At 36.8% G+C, this 22,596-nt stretch overlaps 1 protein-coding gene across 3 annotated transcripts in view; it reads right to left on the bottom strand.

The window, feature by feature from the left end:
• Positions 1 to 22,596, bottom strand: part of LOC141450051 (Krueppel-like factor 7) — a 710,120-nt gene that overhangs the window by 261,000 nt on the left and 426,524 nt on the right. The window contains exon 1 of one of the 3 annotated variants that reach the window (XM_074120070.1): positions 15,346 to 16,283. The exons of the other annotated variants lie outside the window; for them this stretch is intronic. Coding sequence (XP_073976171.1) covers positions 15,346 to 15,375 — 30 coding nt within the window. The 5' untranslated portion in view covers positions 15,376 to 16,283. Of the gene's footprint in view, positions 1 to 15,345; positions 16,284 to 22,596 lie in introns of those variants that run through there. 3 annotated transcript variants of the gene reach the window in all.

Genomic DNA, 22,596 nt, shown 5'->3' with positions numbered 1-22,596 from the left:
TGTAATTGACCGGTGTAAGTATAACATTTTGTACCGTCACATAAGTAGTCTGGGCAGCAATGAACTGCATCTATCTTGGCTTATTTCCATCAAAAAAATTCGCTTATTATCCCAGCTTAGATTAGCTAACCTCAATAAAACAAAAATCTATTTCAACTCTTGTACTTATGTCTTTGATAGCTCCAATATATGTACTCTATGTAAAAATAACGTTTCAGACACCTTGCTCCACTTCCTTTTCTCCTGCCAGGTCTTTCAGTCATTCCGAACACATAAATTAAATAACTATATTGCAACAGCTTTACCTGAACCAGAAAACTATGTAAACCTATTTTCCATTAACTCTGTAAATCAAATCAATGCTATATGTGATTACGTTAAATTATCTTTACAAATAAGAAGCTTTTTACTTAATGAGTGGTAACTTCTTAAAAAGCTAAGAAAGCTATTGAAAGTTAAGGTCTGATTTAAGACAGAAAGGAAAAGAAAAGCTCTTGGGATGTTCATATAATTTTGTTTTTACGAATTTAAATTTATTTTTTTGCGTATTTATATCTACCATTTATGTATCATTGTATCGATTTATTGTATTTATGTATCAATGTCAAACTCCATGCTAAGGGGATAAGCCCCAAAAGCAGTATGAAATAAATAAAATAAAATAAAATAAATAAAATATTTAAATTTTGAATTTATAGTATTTACTTCCATCTTGAACCAAGTTCCTATACCAACTGTGGACAAAGTACGCTACCGTGGGCTGTACCTAGACAAACGGTTGACATTGAATCCCCATACTAGACTGAAAAAGACAAGAAACGCTACAAACTTCTCGCCAGACTACTTGGACAAACGATCTAAACTCAACCTTACAAAACAAAAGACTCTTATACCTGGCTGTTACTGCGACCTATTTGCATCGAAGTATGGGGATCGAATAAACGTTCCAATTCTTTACGCCTCCAGAACATTACAGTCCAAAAATACTACGAAAACTACTTAACGCTCCATTCTACATTTCTAACCTCACCATTCATATTGATCTCAAAATCCCTTTCATTAACGGACCTTACTAAAACTCGTTTCTTCAAAATTTCATTCCTTTACAGCAGCTCATCCTAATTCCCCTAATTGAACACACCTATCTTCTTCCACATTACCAGGTAATCCTCCAAGGAGATTGAAGAGAAGATGGCCCCGCGACCAACTCTCCTCATAACAGTATAGCGATCTGATCACGTTAATGGAGTGTCGCCATTGGGCGCCTTCTCCAATCTTCAATCAAGACCTCTATATTACATCACATTTGCTTGTTGCAACAAGCAAATTTTGGTAAAAAATTAAAAAAAAAAAATTATGAATGTATTTGTTAGATTTTATTAATTAATGAAAATTTGTTATTATTACTTGCCAAACCATGATACGTCATGGTTTCAATGGCTGCACAAGGTGTGGATCAAACTTTTACGTCACAACAATGCAAATGAAGTCATCCATGCCCAAACTTTTCGCAGTTATATACAATAAAAAGAAGTGGTGAAAAAGATTAAATAACGTTTTTCTTTATATCCTAAAGTAAAACCATGAGAATATTAGAATAATAACGATCTCGAACAAACATCTGGGTTGTGAACAATAGCAGAGTTGTGATTGGGTAAAAAAAAAGGAGAAGGTAATAGACTTTTAATAGTTTTTCTAAATATGCCAATAATACTAGCTTTCTATTTTTTTTTTTTTATCTCTTTCATTCAATAGATAGTCTACAAAACTAAAGCCTTTACTGGAGCTATCCTCTATAATACAGATAGTTTCTGGATAGAGATAGTAGTTGAAGGGGGGGGGGAGGAGAAACATATAAAAAATGAATATCTAAGCAGTTTGCAAAACCTAGGATAAAGAGAAAATGGAGGAGAAAACTAAGATAGAAAATCTTTTTATCTTAGAAGAAGATAGAAATGGGAAAGTAGAAGTTGAGAACAGCTGATACGCTCAATCCTTTCCACGCTTGCGCACATACTTTGGTGTCAAGACGGCCAGCAGATTTTTTTTTTTTCTCTGACGGTGGCAGTAGTAGTGGGTGGCATGGGTTTAAGATTTAATAGTAATAAATCAAACTTTCTCATTCTGTGCACAAGAACCCAGTTACCGTCTGCTATTATCACCGCTAGACTCAAGGCTCAAGTGAATGGAAGCTGGAGGAAGAAGGGGTTTCTTTACCCCCCCCCCCACGCAAACACACAGTAGAAATTATGGTGAGATAGTGTATAAGTTTTGCTAGTGGAAAGCGGGAGGGGTGTTCCAGAAATGTAAATTGGATAAGAAGATAGTCCCTAAGATCGGGCAATACCCAACCAATTTTAGCCCTTAAAAGAAAGCTGTAAACGTTTTTACAAATATGGGACAACCAAACTGCTGCACTTAATTTAGCAGTTCTGGTTTCTGAATGGAAAAAAGGCAATCCACTAAAATGTATTAAAATAAGAAAATCTGGTGCAGAGAACACCAGAATACCAAGGTTTCATCCAAAAAAAGAAAGAATGGATTTGCAGTGGAAGAAGATTAAATGGTTGTTTATAACTGCAACCTATAAAACGAGGATGAAATAGGTATTTTAAGTTTAAAACAGCTTATTGGTTTTGATTTACCAAACTCGGATTGGCCCTACTCTCTTTGTACGCTAGAAAGTACGACCCCTCTTACTCAAGGCTATTTTCCTAAAACTTACAATCTGTAGAAAGCTTTAGCCAATTAAAAACCCAATTTTATGCAAATACATACCGGCGCCCTAGTATAGCCGAGCAGTTAAGAGACTAGACCCGCAATGCTAAGATGTATTGATGGTTTAGTGGGTTCGATTCCCGGTGTATAGGCCTTGGACTTTGTTTAATGGTTATTGTGGGAAATTTATTTATATAAGTTAATAAGTATGAATCTAAGAAGTGTTTTCGTTATTGAGGGTGATTGCCAGATTGGATTTCAGGTTCGTCAGTAAAAATATCAATTAACGTACAAAGAAGACGTGAGGATATCTCAGCTATGGATAGAATGTTGGTAGTTAAGGACACCGGAGATAGAAGAAATTGCCGAACCTAACATTCCAGATAGCTATGAATTTAGAATGAAACTGTAGCTGCTACATTTGAAGTATTGTTCTAAATACTCTTTTATCTTACTATAAATTCTTATATTAACCATTAAAAAAAGGCATATACCAGGGGAATCGAATCCACTAAACCAACAATACATCTTAGCATTGCGGGTCTAGCCTCTATCCGCCTAACATACTTTACTGTAAATTTCTCATATAAACCACTAAATAAAATCCAAGGTCTAGACCTGGGGAATCGAATCCACTAAACCAACAATACATCTTAGCATTGCGGGTCTAGCCTCTAACCGCCTAGCATACTTTACTGTAAATTTCTCATATCAACCATTAAATAAAATCCAAAACCTACACCGTGGAATCGAACCCACTAAACCAACAATACATCTTAGCATTGCGGGTCTAGTCTCTTAACTGCCAAACATACTTTACTATAAATTTCTCATATTAACCATTAAATAAAATCCAAAACCTACACCGTGGAATCGAACCCACTAAACCAACAATACATCTTAGCATTGCGGGTCTAGTCTCTTAACTGCCAAACATACTTTACTATAAATTTCTCATATTAACCATTAAATAAAATCCAAAACCTACACCGTGGAATCGAACCCACTAAACCAACAATACATCTTAGCATTGCGGGTCTAGTCTCTTAACCGCTCAGCTATCGTGGCGCATGTATGTACGTATATGCATGAAATTGGATTTAATAAAAACCTTAGTAGGTAAATAATAGAATTTATTTGACCAAAATCAGAATAAAAATAACTTTCACGAATAACTTAAATGAGATGAACGGACAGACAAGATAGTAATGCGACGAGATACTGGCTGTAAAGTCTAGGTTTGTGAGTTAACTGTGTAATATAGTGTAAAAGCCTAGGTGCAGTTTATATTATTATATCAGTCCGACCGTATTCAATTGTATAACAAACGGGCTACCCTCTCTCTCTTTTCGCACCCAAACGCGCATCTCACCAACACACATAATGTGCATACCATAACGCATACACATGGAATTGTTGTGAGCGTGTGTTTGCAAGTCAAGATATGTATATACTTACATATATATGGGAGTTTGGTGATGGCGAACAACACACATTGTGTCGGTCAGCGAGGTGGTGTTTTTGTGTTAGTAAAGTTAGTGTTAGTGTCAGTGGAGATTGCACACGCACACCCAGACACTGAGATCTACAGAGAACTCTCTAACCAAGCTAGGCGCTCAAACTGAATGCCGGTGGCGTCACACTAAAGGAATGTACAGTCATTGCCGCAGGCAAATGGACCCTTTTACACAATGAGAACTTGCTCCAACTTACTACTGCTAATAACTACCTCATCATCATCATCAGCAAGCAACACATCATCAACAACAACACGAATATCTATTTGACATGTTTGCCATGGATAGAATGATTATTATCTGGTTTAATCTTTTGTCTAAGTTTAGTGCTGAGAGGAACCATTCTTTTAAAAGAAAGAGGCAACTACAAAGATCTGTAGCGAACATTTACTCACACTAGAATACGCAAGGTTTTTCTTTTTTGAGGAATACTGGACTTTAACCAATTCCCTCATAAAAAAAATAAATTTTCACGAAGAGAATTCGAAAAAAAAAGAAAGAAAAAAGTGATTGGGTTTTATTAGAAGATTTTTTAAAGTCTTTCAAGAGATTTATACTTTCAAGCTATTATTCTTCAAAAATTCAAAATTGTAACAAGATTTTGAACGTATTTACTAGCGAAGTAAGTAAAAGAAAATTGTGGGTTAAATTTTAATGTTCACCGCCATATTGTGTGTTTATTTGCTAAGGGCTGATATTTAACTATTTTTTAAAAATTTAGTTTTAAATACCTCTTATAACAATCAATCTAAATTTGTCACAAATATTTTTTCAGGCGGGTTTTATGTCCAATTAGGTGTCGTGGACGGAGGCGACTAAGCAAACATACTTTACTGTAAATTTCTTTTATTAACCAATTAATAAAATCGAAGGCTTAGACGGGGGGAATCGAACCCACTAAACCAACAATACATCTCAGCATTGCGGGTCTAGTCTCTTAACCGCCTAACATACTTTACTGTAAATTTCTTTTATTAACCATTAAATAAAATCCAAGGCTTAGACGGGGGGAATCGAACCCACTAAACCAACAATACATCTTAGCATTGCGGGTCTAGTCTCTTAACCGCCTAACATACTTTACTGTAAATTTCTTTTATTAACCATTAAATAAAATCCAAGGCCTAAAGACCGGGAATCGAACCCAGTACCACAATACATATTAGCTTTGCAGGTCTCGCCTCCTAACCGCTCGGCTACCGTGGCGTCACCGTACAATTACATGGCACATTGGAGCAGACTATTTATGATACAAATACCCGAAAATTATTCATAATAGGTCTTCTTTTCTTTTTTTTTCTTTTCTTTAAATTAAATTCAATAAAGGAAGTTCTTATTCACAACTCCTTTCTAAAAAGGCGGAACTTTATGCAAAGCTTACCAACGTAACAAAAAAGTGCTGCCCTAACCCTAATCCAGCTAATCCAAACACATAGCAGCCGCAGACAAAAACTGTGGTTTGCGGAATACAAAAACCGTTTAATATAGATATATGTATACTAGTTTCCGCTAACTTATATTTTTTGGTTATACTTTTAATTTTTTGCACTTTATTTACGCATATTTACCGAAAGAATGTGCAAGCATGGCATTTAATTCAAATGCTTAGTTATTGAATAAAATATCTTACGTATTTTCTTGCGAAGTATGTAAAAGAAAATTGTGGGTTATACATTCAATGTTCACCGCCATATTGTGTGTTTATTTGCTTAGGGCTGTTTATTTAACGATTTTTTTTTAAAAAGATTTAGCGATAAATACCTCTAATAACAATCAATCTAAATTAAATGGGTCCTAAGCTTTACTGAACAAATATTTTGTATATGAAAATGGCCAGCATAAGTGTGTGACATTAATAATTCTAAGCAATATTAATTATTAATATTGTTAATTTAATAAACAATATTAATTAAATTAACAATATCAAGAAAATTGAATGTAGTAAAATTACTTAAATGATATAAAATTTGAATAAAGCATACAAGCTTTTTCGTAAGTTTCTGAATCCAAACTGAAATTATGAGCTAAGGATTCAAGATTGGCGAGGAATCGGTCAAATAAAAAACAACTCGTCTTTTTGCCAACATTTCGACAAATATATTGTCTTCTTCAGGGCGTGGCTATACAGGATGGTTGAGTTACAGAAAACTAAGCTGAAATTATAAGCTGAAGTATGAATGAAATATGTTAGGCACTTGCTGGATTTCTGTACCTTTTGTCGTTCACAACTTAACTTCTCAAAAACTTTTTTATGTGAAGGAGATAATAAGCATTTTAGGCAATTTGTAGAATTTTATAAAGTAACTAGCCATTTGATAAATTGGCAGGATTTCCTTCTCTGCAGGAAACAGTAAAAGTAAAGTAAATCGCCTATTTTTTGTTTTTTGTAGGCGGGGCTTAACGTCCAACTACTTGATTAGGTGACGTTGACGGGGGCGGAAGCTTGCACTTTACTGTAAACAATTTTTTTTTTTTCTGGCAAATAAAAAAGTTGCTACACGTGGGATTCGAACTGGCGATCTTCCACGCTTCATAACTACTAAATCAACGACCCCAACGGCGGCTAAAGAAACCAAGGAGGTTCCGAATTGTAGAGAGACAGTAATTATGGACATTTTGACTGTCAACGATAAGCAAAGAGCTTTACATTAAAGTGAAAGTAACTGGAAGAGAAAGAAAAGGCATTAGGAAAGGAAGAAAGGAGATTCAAGGAAGAATGAAGAAAATAAGTAGAAGACCTTTGCTCAGAAGGTAGAAGTAAAAATTCAAGATTTTTTTTTTTTTTTTTTAGGCTGTGTTTAACTTATCAATAAATGACGTTAATGCTATTAAAGGCCATCATCCTAACCACGAGAGATGGGCAAAAGCAGGGAGTTTACTGGCGGGAGAGGGGGCTAGTGGGAGTTTGTGAGCTAGGTAAAAGATGACTTAATGGTTGGAAAGGTCACAAAAGAGCTTAGCGTACTCTGTTCGGGAATACAGAGATATCCCGACTACAATGGGGAAGTTAGGAGAAGGGAGAATTTTTAAAAGGAAGACCCTACTTAGAAGCGGAGGTTTATATATATATATATATATATATATATATATATATATATATATTTATATAAAAGGAAAGATAAAAGAAAACTAAGTGGAAAGAGCGTCCTCAATGGGAGAGAGAGAGAGAGAGAGAGAGGAGGAGGAGCACTAAGAAGATGTAGAGAAAGAAACGAACTTACATTTGAGTAACGACGTCTTTGGATATGCCAGAACTCCTCAACTAACCCATCAACCTCTATATAGTAAGACGGACAACACTTCTTCTACTCCAGCTTGTTCTCCCCCGCCAGCTGCCACCTCTAACACACAAACCAGCCCAAACAAGAAGACAGAAAAGTGGCCAAATAAATCACGGCTCCAAGAAGTGGAGGCATTATCCCATGGAATAACATATTACCTCCATCCAACCACCCACCCTAGCCCACGGGATCTCGTTCTCTTCTTGAAAATGTGTCCTCTATTTTTTTTGTTTTTTTTTTTTGTGTCCCAGAAAAGACGGAAGTGGCTCTTCCTCACGCTTCTGGCTCTAGGATAACGTTTCTCTCTGATTTCTTTATCAGAAAGTGGGTGACGTCTTAAAGAAAAAGGGAAATGAAGGAGGACCAGATTCTAGATCCAATTCGTGCAATATGTCTTACATCCCGAAGAAAATGACATTATGGTAGTTTCTTTTACAAAAAGAAATTTAGTTTTACTATCACTTCGAATGATTCTTCAATCTTCAGTTATTGTTTCAGTAATAGTTAGTAGGACTCAATAAATTAGAAAGATTATTTAAGCTAAATATAAAGTCTAAACTAACTGTAATAACTTGCGCTCGTTAAAAAGAAGTCTTTCAAGAGATGGTCTCAAATAGATATCGTTAGGGTTAGAAGACACGCGGATATATGTGCCCACGAAGAGAGGTAGACCAATTTGGCCAAGTGGGAGCTCTTTTAGAAGGAGAACCAAAGAACATCTTGTCTTCCCTTGATTTGGGGGAAAAAACTGATTTACAAAAAAATGGAATACTTAAAATCAGCTGACATTAAAGGGGAAAATACAATATTATATCTCCCTATCTATTCCGATGGCTCCCACTGGTTCTCAACTCCGGTTGCCTCAAGACATTTTGTGTCGACAATTGCCTATTTTATCAGGCAGGTTTTTTACGTCCAACTACCAAAATTAGGTGTCGTGTACGGAGGCGATTAACAAACATACTTTATTAAAACGTTCTCATAATAAAATATTAAATAAAATCCAAAGCCTAGAGCTGGAATCGAACCCACTAAACCAACAATACATCTTAGCTTTGCGGGTGTAGTCTCTTAACCGCCAAACACATTACTATAAACTCACAATAACGATTAAATAAAAACCAAAACCAAGAGACCGGGAATCGAACCCACTAAATCAACAGTACATCTTAGCATTGCGGTTCTAGTCCCTAACCGCCTAACATACTTTACTATAAATTTCTCATATTAAACCATTAAATAAAATCCAAGGAATAGACCGGGGGAATCGAACCCACTAAACCAACAATACATCTTAGCTTTGCGGGTTTAGTCTCTTAACCGCCAAACACACTTTACTATAAATTTCTCATATTAACCATTAAATAAAATCCAAGGTCTAGGCCGTGGGAATCGAACCCACTAAACCAACAATACATCTTTGCGGGTCTAGTCTTTTAACCGCTCGGCTATCGTGGCGTCTCTCCACCACATCTTTAAAGAACAGTCCTAGCTGAGACTATATCCTCATTCTTCTCATGCTAAAGCTTTCTAGGACAATATTCAAGTTTTGATAGTGAGTCCTATAAAAAGTTCATTCAAAAGCCCAACAAACAATCTTAGAGAAACTTTAAAAAGTAACTGTTGAACCAAAGAGTAGAGCATATATATATATATATATACACATGGAAAATCTCCCTAGGGACTCTCAATGAATAGAAACCAAAAAGAGAAGAAGAAGAAGAAGAAGACAAGACCAGGAAGTAGTGAACAATCCCTGGAGCAGGAGGAAAAGAGTTGTGAAACAAGAGCTCTCTTCAACCCCAGGGATACCAAACGTTCTGCCCAATTCCCCCCACCATTCCTCTATTACCCCTTTATAAGTTTTCTACTTCATATTTAAATCCCAAGGGTGATAATTAGAAAGTAACAGTGCGTGGTTTGAGTTATGTTTAATTCTTAGTACTTATAGAAGGAATCTATCGATTCCCTCAGTTCGAGAAGTTCCCCTATTTAATCGAATGTTTACGACAAAATGTTTCCACTATAAGTAGTAGATTAATTGTTGTTCATTATTTTTGTTGACTGATTCATAGTTTCAATAGGATGAAAAAATAATTGCCATTTCAAGTCGTGATACATTTATTCTGCCTAGCTTTCGACCTAGGGACTAGGGTCATCTTCAGGGCTAGTTTACAAAGTAATATTTTTACATTACAGGGTTGATGGGCCTTATGTCTTGTCTGTTCATGGACTGAGTGTGTCACACTATATAATAATTTGATTTAAGATAACGTTGTAGTAAAGGAAATAATTTTCAAAATTAAAAAATAACCTAAAAGAGATAGAAAATATATAAAGCCCCCCAAAAAAACCCATCCCTGTTTTTCATTATGACATGGCCAAAATTTAATATTCAATATTATCCTTGTAGGTAGGTGGTTGTAATCTAATTTTAAATTATCCTTCGGATATAACCCTGTTAATATCATCCCGAAGCAATAACCGACCACCAATGAGATGAAAACCGGGGCAGGAAAATCATTTCCCCAAAGGAAAACATCTTGACTTCCAATTTCCCTTTAAACAGGAAGTACTGCCAGCAATAGGGATTATGAGGAGTGATGAGGGGGAGTTTAGGAGTGATGAGGAGGAGTTGAGGAGTGCTAAGCTACTAATCAACATTAAGCTTCTTCCCCTCCTCTATATCACTCTCTCTCTGTCTATACCGTCCATCGCTCTTTGTTTCTCCAAACCTTAAACTACGATGTTCTCCCATAGGTAAACAACTAGCGGACTTCCAATCTTATACTCTCCACTTCCATCTAGGCTCCCTAGAAAGTGATCTAGTAACTCTTTACCCAGAATACGACCTTATAGATTTCATTAATAATTAAAAGCTATTTTAATCAAAATTTATTGTTAATACTTCTATCTTCGTAAAAATGTTAGTACAGGAAGTTACCCGAGCTAGCTTAGCGCTAATAAGCGCAAGGTAAGTGATGTGAGAAACCAGCTAAAGCTAGTTGCAGGTAGAGGTTATAGGATCGCTCTTGTATTGGAATTCTATGGATAAAAAATTTGGACGCGAGAAACCAACGTTTTAATAAAAGAAAAATTAAGAATATTGGGCATTGTCAAGAAGAGCTAAGTATGCTGTACCCGTTTCGATTTTAAATCGGTCACCATTAATAATTTACTTTGAAGAGAGTATAACAAAAAGTGTATGGAGAGAATTTATGGGCAAATGGCAGATCTAAAAGTAAAATAAAGTAATCGCGTTTCTTTTCAGGTAGGCTTAACGTCCAACTACCAATTAGGTGTCGTGGACGGAGGCGACTAGCAAACATACTTTACTGTAAATTTCTTTTACTAACCATTAAACAAAATCCAAGGCCTAAAACAGGGGAATCGAACCCACTAAACCAACGATACATCTTAGCTTTGCGGGTCTAGTCTCTTAACCGCCTAACCTACTTTACTATAAATTTCTCATATTAACCATTAAATAAAATCAAAGGCCTAAAACAGGGGAATCGAACCCACTAAACCAACAATACATCTTAACATTGCGGGTCTAGTCTCTTAACCGCCTAACCTACTTTACTACAAATTTCTCATATTAACCATTAAATAAAATCCAAAGCCTAAAATAGGGGAATCGAACCCACTAAACCAACAATACATCTTAGCATTACGGGTCTAGTCTCTTAACCGCCTAACCTACTTTACTACAAATTTCTCATATTAACCATTAAATAAAATCCAAAGCCTAGACCGGGGGAAACGAACCAACTAAACCAACAATACATCTTAGCATTGCGGGCCTAGTCTCTTAACCGCCTAACATACTTGACTATAAATTTCTCATATTAACCATTAAATAAAATCCAAGGCCTAAAACAGGGGAATCGAACCCAGTACCACAACATATATTAGCTTTACTCGTCTCGCGGCGTCCATGAACAGACAAGACAGAAGACCCACCAACCCTCGAATGATGTAAAAAACAGTATATTTTAAATTAGCCCCTGAAGATGACCTTTTTTTAATATTTTATTAGCTGCCAATTCCAAACAATACGCTAAAGCGGCGGCACCTTAGCGGAAAGCCCATCCCCACCCCTTGAATCCGGAAGTGTCCTCAATCGAATGTAGCGGCGGAATGTAGATTGTAGCGGCCATTTTCTTTTCCGGACCTCAAGATATCTCAAAAACTTATACTTATTTCCTGGTTAAAACATTAAAAATTGAAAATCTTCTCGAATATAATACTTACTGTGGGGCAATGAGAAATTGTAAAAATAGTATTGTGTAACATGTTCATACTTTTCTCAATCAATAATTATTTTCAAGTGAAAAATAAAAGAAAGAAATAAAAGACGCAGAACTGGAGAAAGAGTCAATAGAGAAGTGAAATTAGCTTTAAAAGAAATAAGAAGAAAAAGGAATAATGATGGGTTCAAAGAGGTCCATTAGTGCTCAAAGAAAGCAAAAAAGAAATTGCAAGCAAGTGAAGATGTTCCCCAAAGCGGAGGACATAGAAATGTAGACCAATTGGTAATAATGGAGAAATGGAATAAATTAGATGGAGAGAGAGAGATGACGAGAACGAAATAGAAGTTAAATGTAAGAGGGGCAAACAGAGATACAGAGAGACAGAAAAATGAACTGAAATGATGCTACTTGGAGTAAGTGGAGAGTGGGATAGGCTCTTCCAGTTTAACATTCATTGGCAGTTTCATCGTCCAATTTAGGGAGATGGCCATCTCTGCAGCATCTCACTCCTCACTGCCTCCGCAAGGACCCAACGTCCATTACCCCCACAGAAGCTACTCCCACCACATAAATTTAGAAAGAAAAAAAAACGGGAAAAGGAAAAAAAGAAAAGCTATTACCACAGTCCAATCGTAGCACAGCCTAACTGCTGTGAACACTCGCTGGACTTTTATTTTACCGATTCCCCCGAGTTGTTGACTTTCAGCAAACGTTTGAGCACACCATAATAAATCGCCCAAATTCAACTCAAATTCAGTAGCTGCTCGCTAATTGATCCCGGTAAATTTATTTGAATTTACCAATCAACCGCAGTACCAATTGTGGACAAAGTACGCTACCCTTGGACTGTAACTAGAAGCAAACGGTTCACATGAAATCTCCCAGACTAGACAGGAAAAGACAAGAAACTAACCAACGCTACAAAACTTCTTGCCAAAATACTTGACAAACGTTCGAAACTTTACCTACATAACAAAAGACTCTTATATCTACTGTTACTGCGACCTATTTGGTCATACGGCCATCGAAGTATGGGGATCGACTAAGCGTTCCAATTCACTACGCCTCCAGGCATTACAGTCAAAAATACGTACTTCGAAAACTTCTAAACGCTCCGTTCTATGTATATCTAACCTCACTATTCATAATGACCTCAAAATCCCTTTCATTACAGGATCTTGCTAACACGCGTTTCTTTAAATTTCATTCCACTCTACAGCAGCTCATCCTAACCCTCTCTCATAGAACACCTATCTTCCTCCACATTACCAGGTAATCCTCTAAGGAGATTGAAGAGAAGCTTCTCTTATCGTGAGAGCAAAGCACGTTACTGGAGTGACACCACTGGGTGCCTTCTCCACTCATGATTTTCTTTTATTTCTTTTTTCTTTTACCATATTTGCTTGTTGCAACAACTGTTGCCGTGGTAAATAACAATGGTGAACTAGAAAGAAATTAGTGAAAACCCATTACAATACAGTATACCCATTAGTCACCCAGTTGGTCACGGGGCCAATGGCGCCTCAGCCGTCTTCGAGGAGGATTGGAGGGTAGCATAGTTGAAGATAAGTTTGCTGCTAAAGGGCTGGGATGATATGAGAGTTTTTGATGTAAAATTTTTATATCGAAATTTTGGCAAGTTCGGAGATGAGTGGAATTTGGAGATCTGTATGGATTGTGTGGTTACTAACATAGAATGGAGCGTCTACTATGCGGCGGAGTATTTTGGATTGGAGTTGTTTGCAGTGTCTACTGATGTTGGATTTTTTTTTAGCTGTTCCGTAAAGTTCGAGTCCGTAAGTCCATAATGGTGGTGGAGAAGAGCTGTATAGAGTCGTCGTTTGTTCTGTAGTGAGAGTTTTGAGCGTTTTTTCAAGTAGTCAGGGCTAGAAGTTTGTATCGTTTGTTTAGTTCGGTAAATTGAATAAAACATTTAAAAAATAAGAATTTTTATTACAATTCCTATAAAAGTAGAAGTGTCTAGCACAATAAAATGCTTTGCGCATGTGTACAAACATAAAGCACATATGTTTGAACATACGTAGTATTGTGATGATGATGTTCATATTTTTAGACTAGCAAGCCTTTCATCTAGGAAAGCCATATGCTATAATCGGGGCTGAAAAAAAGAACAGTTTGTACGTTCCAGTACGTTCCAAGTATTGAAATAAAATATCTAATAAAACAGCGGAAGGAAGTATTTCGAATAGAGAGCAATCTTAGATAAGTAATTAAAAGCCAATGAACTCATCAAATGTAGCTCCAATCCAATCATCCGCTCCATTCTTAACCCCCCCAAACAGATCTACTATTATCATCATCATCCCAAGTTGTTATTAATTATACTGGTGAAGTACTCCACGCAGATCATTACAACGAGGGTTTGGCGAACTTATGACGAATCCATAGTTTGTGACAATAAACTATTCAAAAAAATTGATAAATTAATGCAATGCATATTATTTTTGTTAATTTATTTTTATTACTGCCTCTAAACTTAAGGACTTTACTGACAGAGAAAAGGAAAGCTAGAGCAAGATGGCAACGGACCCGATATCCATCCGAACATAGACGACTAAATCAACTAACGAGACTTCTCAAACGGGAACTGTACAAACTTAAGTCAGACATTTACAGTCAATACACATCATCCTTAACAACATCAGACAAATCTTTTTGGTTCTGTACTCGCAAAATTCTGACATACAAAGACTGTTCTCCTCCTCTACAGCATGACAACTCCAACTGGGCGAAAACAGACCAAGACAAAGCTAATCTCTTTGCCACTCACCTATCTAATGTATTTATTCCACATCCAGACATGAACGATCAGCTGCACGAACTCAACATTGAAGACTTAGACTTAGGACTTAGACTCACCCCTACAACTCACTCTACCTCCTAAAGCCTTTAATCCCTCAGACGTAAAGTACATTATTAAGCAACTACCGACTAAAAAATCTCCTGGCTATGATCTCATAACTAGTAACATTTTACGCAACTTACCAAAAAGTGGTATTCTCTTTCTAACTTACATCTACAACGCAGTTTTACGAACGACTTACTTTCCAATGCTCTGGAAATACTCCATAATGAAAATGATACTGAAACCCAATAAACCTTCACAGCAACCTAGCTTCTATCGTCCAATAAGCCTTTTACCTGTTTTAGGGAAAATACTGGAGAAGCTTCTGCTAAGGCGTCTAATCCCTATAATAGAGGAATTGCTGCCTGAACATCAATTTGGTTTCCGCGCATTTCATTCAACAACTCAACAGCTGCACCGTGTGGTAGATACCATATCCTCTTCCTTGGAGCGTAAACAGTACTGTTCGGGTGTCTTTCTCGATGTGGCTCAGGCCTTTGACCGAGTCTGGCACTCGGGCTTACTGCACAAACTTAAAAATCATCTTCCTTTCACCTACTACTTGATCTTAAAATCTTATTTAACCGATCGCTACTGCCGCGTTCGTCAAGGGCAGGCCCTCTCATCCTTTATACGCATAAAAGCTGGAGTCCCTCAAGGAAGCGTTCTAGGCCCTTTTCTTTTTCTAATATACACTGCTGACTTACCTCTATCTCAAAATACAATAGTTTCAACATTCGCTGACGATACTGCCATACTTTCTTCCCACTCCGATCCGATACAAGCCAGTCAGAACAGTCAAATCCATTTAAATCTTCTTGAAACCTGGTTCCGAAAATGGAAAATAAAAATTAATGAACAAAAATCAGTGCACATTACTTTTACATTACGAAAATCTGCAAGTCCACCAGTTCTACTGAACGGTGTAACGATTCCTCCAGCTGACGTAGTACGATACTTAGGACTGTACATTGACAAGAGACTCACCTGGAACCCACATACTCGACTGAAACGACAAGACGTGAACAGACGCTACAAGCTACTTACTAGACTACTTGACCGCAGATCCAAACTCGACTTGAACCACAAACTGACAATTTACAAAACACTGTTAAGACCCATATGGACATACGGAGCTGAAGTGTGGGGCTCAACCAAACCTTCTAACTCCAAACGCCTGCAGACACTACAGTCAAAAATCCTACGGAAAATCCTGAATGCTCCTTACTACATTTCTAACCTTACAATACACACCGACCTTCACATCCCTTTCGTCACTGACCTAATAAAGTCTCGCTACCGTAAATTTCACAGCCTCCTAGCTCTCCATCCTAATCCTCTTGTCCAACAACTCTCCTCTCTAAACCTTCCAGACAATCCTCCTCGTCGACTGAAGCGAAAATGGCCTAGAGATCTGTTGTGATTAAATCATTGTGAAGGAGTTTCGCCAGTGGGTGATTGCTCCAACCATGACTTTTCAAGTGAACTGAACCAATAAGATCAGATTTACTTGGTGCAACAATTGTTGCAGTTGTAAATATAAAAATAAAGTGAAAAAAAAAAAAAATAAATAAATTTTTATTTAGTAAATCTATTTAATTCAAAATCCGAAATACGAGTATCTCGGCTTAACTTTCGACCAACAAACTTTGACCTTCTCTAGTCACGTTTAGGACAAGATCAATTCTGACTAAACTGAAACTACCAGACAATTTTGGTATTCTTTTCTATCCGTAGGACTCGACGATAAACTGTACAGAACTAACTCCCTTCTCAACTGGCCGCTGTTGCTCTACGCCTGTCTTCCTGGACCGGGCAGTAAGTAACATCATCCAAAGGAGCACAAAGCAAATTTCTGAGACTTCCGACAGACTCTTCTCGGCTTACTAGAATCAATCCACACCATAAAATTAGGTTCCTGCAAAAACCGTCTGCTGAAACTCCACTCTTCACTCCAGATTGTTGTCACGAAATCCTTTCATTCCCGGTACAGGACCACAAAAGAAACATATCCTTCTAATAACTTTCTTTCTCCTTCAAGCTGGTAATTTTTCTACCCAATTTTACGGGGGGAAATTATATATCCCTTGTCCCATCTTAAGCGTCTCCTAAACTCTATGTATCCAGGCCTCTGCTGGTCTTTGGACAGTGTTCATTCATTATAGACAACTTTGTAAATGGGTTGTTATGACAATAAGCAGGCTGAGAGCGAACCACGCTGTGTGCGGATCGTATCTTCACAGGATCAACAAAAGGTCCTCTCCTCTTTGCGTAGATTGCAATGAGGAGGAGGATTTCAAACATATAATAATGATATGTCCACGTTATGTAGTAGAAAGGAAACGAATGTTTGACGACATATACAGGTATTTAGATGCACCATTTCGCTACGAAGACATAATATTCTCCACCAACATCTGTATGCTTAAATCTATAGCAGTACTAGCAATGAAATGTGAGTGTATTCAAAAGTTATAGCCGATTAGAATGAATGGAAGAAAAATGATTAAAGAAGGATTACGTGATTTTAATTTAGGTTAAGCTATAAGGATGGCAGGAGCACAGAGTGCTGCTCCATCCATTAGCAGTAGTTTATGTGAATATCAGTATATAGTAGAATGATGAATGTGTGAAGGGAATGTATTTGTAGGTAAGAATGGAGAGTGAGTGATATTCTAGTGATAAGCACCTAGACGATGCTGGCTGTATAGCGGAAGCCAATGCCAAAAAAAAGCCCCCAAAAAAAACTCTGTCTATCAGCTGAGATTCGAACATGGGTTCTCCGTTAATCACTTAGCTCAGGGGTGGCCCTACTTTTCTGTATATAAGATCTACTTTTTATCTTAAAATTGTGTCGCGATCGACTTGTTGTCATAGGAGTAGTCTTAGGGGTTGAGAAGGGGTGTGAAATGCATACTATGTTTATAGACTGTATTTCAGTATAAGGTGCATTCCAGCGAGAGGTATGGGTAGATAGGTAAAATATAAATAATTTTTTAAATCACTTATTAAGTTTTCGAGATATAGGCTCATGAAGAAAATAAATTTCCAGACCCAACTTTTGATAGCAGCATTCCCGTACATGCGGGACCTCAAAAAAATTCATTTTCCGACACATTTTCAAGATAGATTTTTACCAACTTAAAATGCAATTTAATTTTTTTATCAACTGCAATTTATAAGTGTCTGGCAAATTCCCAGAATGCATTAAACTATTGCTAGAAAGTTTTGTCTTCTACAATCGCTTCATGGTCCATGGTACTCCGGAATTCCACCCCCAGACATGGCGAGCGTTCGACTTTTCGACCAAAATTGGCCTCGCGATCGACTTGTTGGCCACCGCCTGACTTAGCTAAATCATCTTCTTTTGTTCTTTCTCTATCTTTTTGCTTGTTTTCTGAATAGAATAAATGAAATTAGGGTAAGGTTGCTCAAGTCCTACTGCTTAAGTCGTACTTCAAGTTAAAATAAAATAAATATGTATATGTTTTAAAAATTTAGAGTTTAAAACAAAAAATGTAAAAAGTTAGAACTTTTAGAATCGTAATAAGAGAAAGATATCGAGTGAATTATTATTGCATTAGAAAAATAAGTTTTAAAGATTTCACAAGTTTTCGGTTTCCATCAAAACAGAAAAAGCGAAGAACTGGGAGAACGAAGAAGCGATGAGAATGGGATGAAGGAAAAAAACCACAAAACGAAATTCTTCAAACTCTTGTTAACTACATTAGTTCCTCTGCCCGCAAGAGAAAGTAAGCAAACAACAAAAAGCTTGAAAAACTTTCATCTACTCCCACTAACTCCTCTTCCGTCAAAGCTCTTTTCTCTTCTTCCTATTTTCTCATGATCAATGTTTTCTAAAAGTTTTTCTCGTACAGAGAGAGAGAGAGAGAGAGCTTTTAGTGGTAAAAAGTACAAAAAGCCCGGGTGGCATTGTAATTGTAAGGAATCTTTACCTCTTTTCAAGTAGGTAAGAACGCTCTAACTACAAAGAACTAATAATACAAAGGGTAAACATACAAGAAAGAACAAAAAATTTAACAATTTTTTGTCTTATGTATGTGTATATAAATAAATAAATAAAAATAATAAATTAAAACTCTGATAGATTTTTTTGGGAACTCCAAAATTTCAAACATATTTAAATCATTCATTCTCAAAGTGCTCAAAAAATGAATGTTCTTAGAAAATAATTTAAATATCTACTTGCGTATTAGTACACATACAAAGTATAGAGAAAAACGAAGTTTAGGCATCGTACGAGAAAAAGTCCTTTAAAAAAGTGAAAGAGCCCCAACTAGTAAAAATGCTGCTTAATGTCCAAGAATTTTTTTTTTTTTTAATTGTATTCATATTTAAACAGTAGGCGCCACGGTAGCCGAGCAGGTAAGAGACTAGACCCGCAATGCTAAGATGTGTTGTTGGTTTAGTGGGTTCGAATACCGGTCTTAGGCCTTGGATTTTATTTAATGGTTAATATAAGAAATTTATAGTAAAGTATGTTAGGCGGTTAAGAGACTAGACCCGCAATGCTAAGATGTATTGTTGGTTTAGTGGGTTCAATTACCGGTCTTAGGCCTTGGATTTTATTTAATGGTTAATATGAGAAATTTATAGTAAAGTATGTTAGGCGGTTAAGAGACTAGACCCGCAATGCTAAGATGTATTGTTGGTTAGTGGGTTCGATTCCCGGTATCTAGGCCTTGGATTTTATTTAATGGTTAATATGAAAACATACTCTAATCTACTCATAATCATTTCCTCCATGAAAACATACTCTTTCGACTCTTGCAGTGAAAAGCACCCACTTCCATACTTATCACATGTCCCGCCACAGTTTTTTTTTTTTTTATCAAAGATTAACAAATTTTCTTCATTAAATGGGAAATTATTTAAATTAAAACAATCAACATTTTCAATGTTTCAAATAAAATCGTTGAAAACCATTTCTCAGAAAATTAAACAGAGGAAAAATCCAATCATTTAAGTAGTACATCCGGTTATAGGATTTCCTAAAAACTCTCGAGTTTTGCCAATCAATTTAACCTTAATTATTTTCAATTAACTTAACTTTCCTTTCAACACGTAAAAGTACATGACTGGACTTTATGTGGAAATTGGTAGCTTTTTAATCGAATTTCCCTAGAAATACTGTTTCAGTAAAAAACGTTGTAGATCGTAATAAGAAAAATTTTGACAAGAAAATCATCATTGGAGCAAAATCTATATGAAATTTTGATCGATAAGTTACAATCGAATCTCCTGGTGAGAATCAATCGAAATATAATGTGCTATGCTTTTTGCACAGATTTTAAGTGTTCCAGATTCTTTGATCCTCACATAAATTAGTTTTTTTCTTAAAAGGTGTACAAAAAACTATTTTTTCAAACGGGCTTTACGTTCAACTATCACAAATTATGTGTCGTGGACGGAGGCGACTAGCAAACATACTTTACTATAAATTTCTCATATTAACCATTAAATAAAATCCAAGGCCTAGACACCGGGGAATCGAACCCACTAAACCAACAATACATCTGAGCATTGCGGGTCTCGTCTCTTAACCGCTCGGCTATCGTGGCGCCTACCACAAAAGGTATATTTCCGGTGAATAACTAGAAATCAGAAAAAAATTAGACAAGATTCTAATTGCTTATCTAGTATGAGATTGATAGGAGACGAATTTTCAGGAGAAAAATTAATAATTTTCTTCAGCAAAATTGATGTAAATTTAATTTTTAAAAAAACTGTTGACATGAATTCCATTATGAGCATTTTCCCTCAAGGTAAGAGAAATGGAAAACACTTAAAAAAAAAAAAAGTGAAGAAGGAGAAGAAAATTTTCATAACACGCCATTTATCTAAAAGGAATGCAAACCGGAAGCCCTGCCTAAGTATAAAGCGGGTATTTACCATTATCTTTCCATCATCAACCAAAATCCATGGCAGCTTTTTTCCCTACCCTCTACCTTTTCCTATGTGAAAGGTTACCACCTCGCCCGTTCTGCATATTTCCGCTAAGCCTCTCTCATCCTCTGGACCGGGTCTTGGACCAGTAGTGGTGCACTGGTTCTCCAACTTCTTGTACTTCATTTTAAAAAGAAAAAAAAAAAAACTCGTGTACACCAATTCTCTGGGACTACTAAAATACGAAGCGGCGACGTTCTTTAAGCCAAAAGTTTTTGTCTTATTCTAATACTAGTAACAGGAGGTGCTGTTCTTTAATAATGTTTCATACAGACGGAAGTAGAGAGAAGTGAGGGCTTAGAGAGAGGGAAAGAGAGAGAGAGAGGGAAAGAGAGAGAGAGAGAGAGAGTTGAAAGCAAGGCGGGAAAGGAGAGGACGTTATCAACGTTATTAAGAAAACGTTTTATAAACATAAATCCCTGGAAAAACCCTTTTCCCGGCTGTGCACCCGCTCCCCGTTTTGGGTTCCTCCAAAGCCTCCTTTTCTGGTCCATCCTTACGTCCAAAGCATATTCGCCTCCAAATTTCCATCCACTCTTTTGCTCTACACACACAAACACACAGTACACCGGTAAAAAGCAAGATTTCTCCACAACTGGAGACTACAACGTCTCCAGTACAGCCAACATTACTACTACCGGAAAATCAAGATGGAAGAACAGATTTAATTAAATAGAAGCAGAGAAAGAGATAGAAGAACCGTCACTATCCGTTGCTGGAGATATTTTTTTTTTTTTTTTTGTGCATTTATCCCTCTTTTCCCTTTACTATTTCATTCTTCGTTCCTTTCTATTCAATCGATTAAGAATTTCAACAGAATGAAATTAATAACAGCTTTTAGACGTTTTAAAATTACACGCCTGAAACTTTCACAATTGATTTTCATTCATCTAAGTAGTAAATGAACGAGGGGTTGTGGGGCAAAAAAGAGGGAGAGGTCCAGCTCAGTGGTTAGTGTACTGGATTCCCGCTCGGAATTTCCCTGGTTCGAGTCCAGCTGTCGTCTTAATTACGAGGTGTGGCTATTAAATAACGAGACTGATGCTGCTACAGATAAAACTATGCATGCGCCAAATCCTAACGACCGAGACAGCTGTGCAGCGTAAAGCTTTCTCTTTCGATTGCAGCGTCTCACGTGTTTGTAGACAAAATCTGTCTGACCGGAACCGTCGTTTGTGTAGGAGTTGTTAGTTTCGTTTTGCCAAAAACATGATACTACACAACGTAGTAGAGCAACGAATTGTCGTGAAATTTCACATCAAAACTTTGATAAAACCGCTACTGAAACTTATCTTTTATTAAAAGAAGTTTATGGCGATGAATGTTTATAAACGTGCGCAAGTTTTTGAGTGGTTCAAGTGGTTTCCAAGATGGCCGAGAAGACGTCGGAGATGATGATCGCCCGGATCGCCCTTCCACGTCCAAAAAAAGGATGAAAATATCGATTATAATTAATCAACATTACTACCGTGAGGTGCTTGCTCAACTCCGTGAAAGAGTAAGGGAAAAAAAACGACCCGATTTTTAGGAAGAACAAGTCACGGGGTTCTCTCCATCAAGACAAAGCGCCGGCTTATACTGCGTCTGTAGCCAAGTTACATACAACATCCCAGTTTTAGGCCATCCGCCTTATTCGCCTGACCTGACCCCTATATGACTTTTGCCTGTCCCCCAAAGTCAAATCAGCATGAAAAGGAACACGATTTCAGTCCGCTGTGAAGCTGTGAAAGAAAAAGCGGCACGCGTCATGCAGGAGCACACAGAAAAAGACTTCCAGCACTGTTTTGGAACAATGGTAAATTTGCATGGAGCGCTGTAGGGATGGGGGAGGGGTGTATATTGGAGGTGATAATAACTAAATATGTATAAATTTAAAATTAAATGTTTTACAGCATCAGTCTCGTTATTTAATAGCCACACCTCGTATCCAAAACAATGAAAGTTTACGTTAAATGTATTGCAAACTATATTTTGTATGGAGGAGTATCCAA

Source organism: Rhodnius prolixus, unplaced genomic scaffold (genome assembly GCF_049639745.1).
Source record: "Rhodnius prolixus isolate KJV_2025 unplaced genomic scaffold, Rpr scaffold_2, whole genome shotgun sequence".
Classification (NCBI taxonomy): Eukaryota; Metazoa; Arthropoda; class Insecta; order Hemiptera; family Reduviidae; genus Rhodnius; species Rhodnius prolixus.
This window is presented reverse-complemented; position numbering and strand designations above follow the sequence as displayed.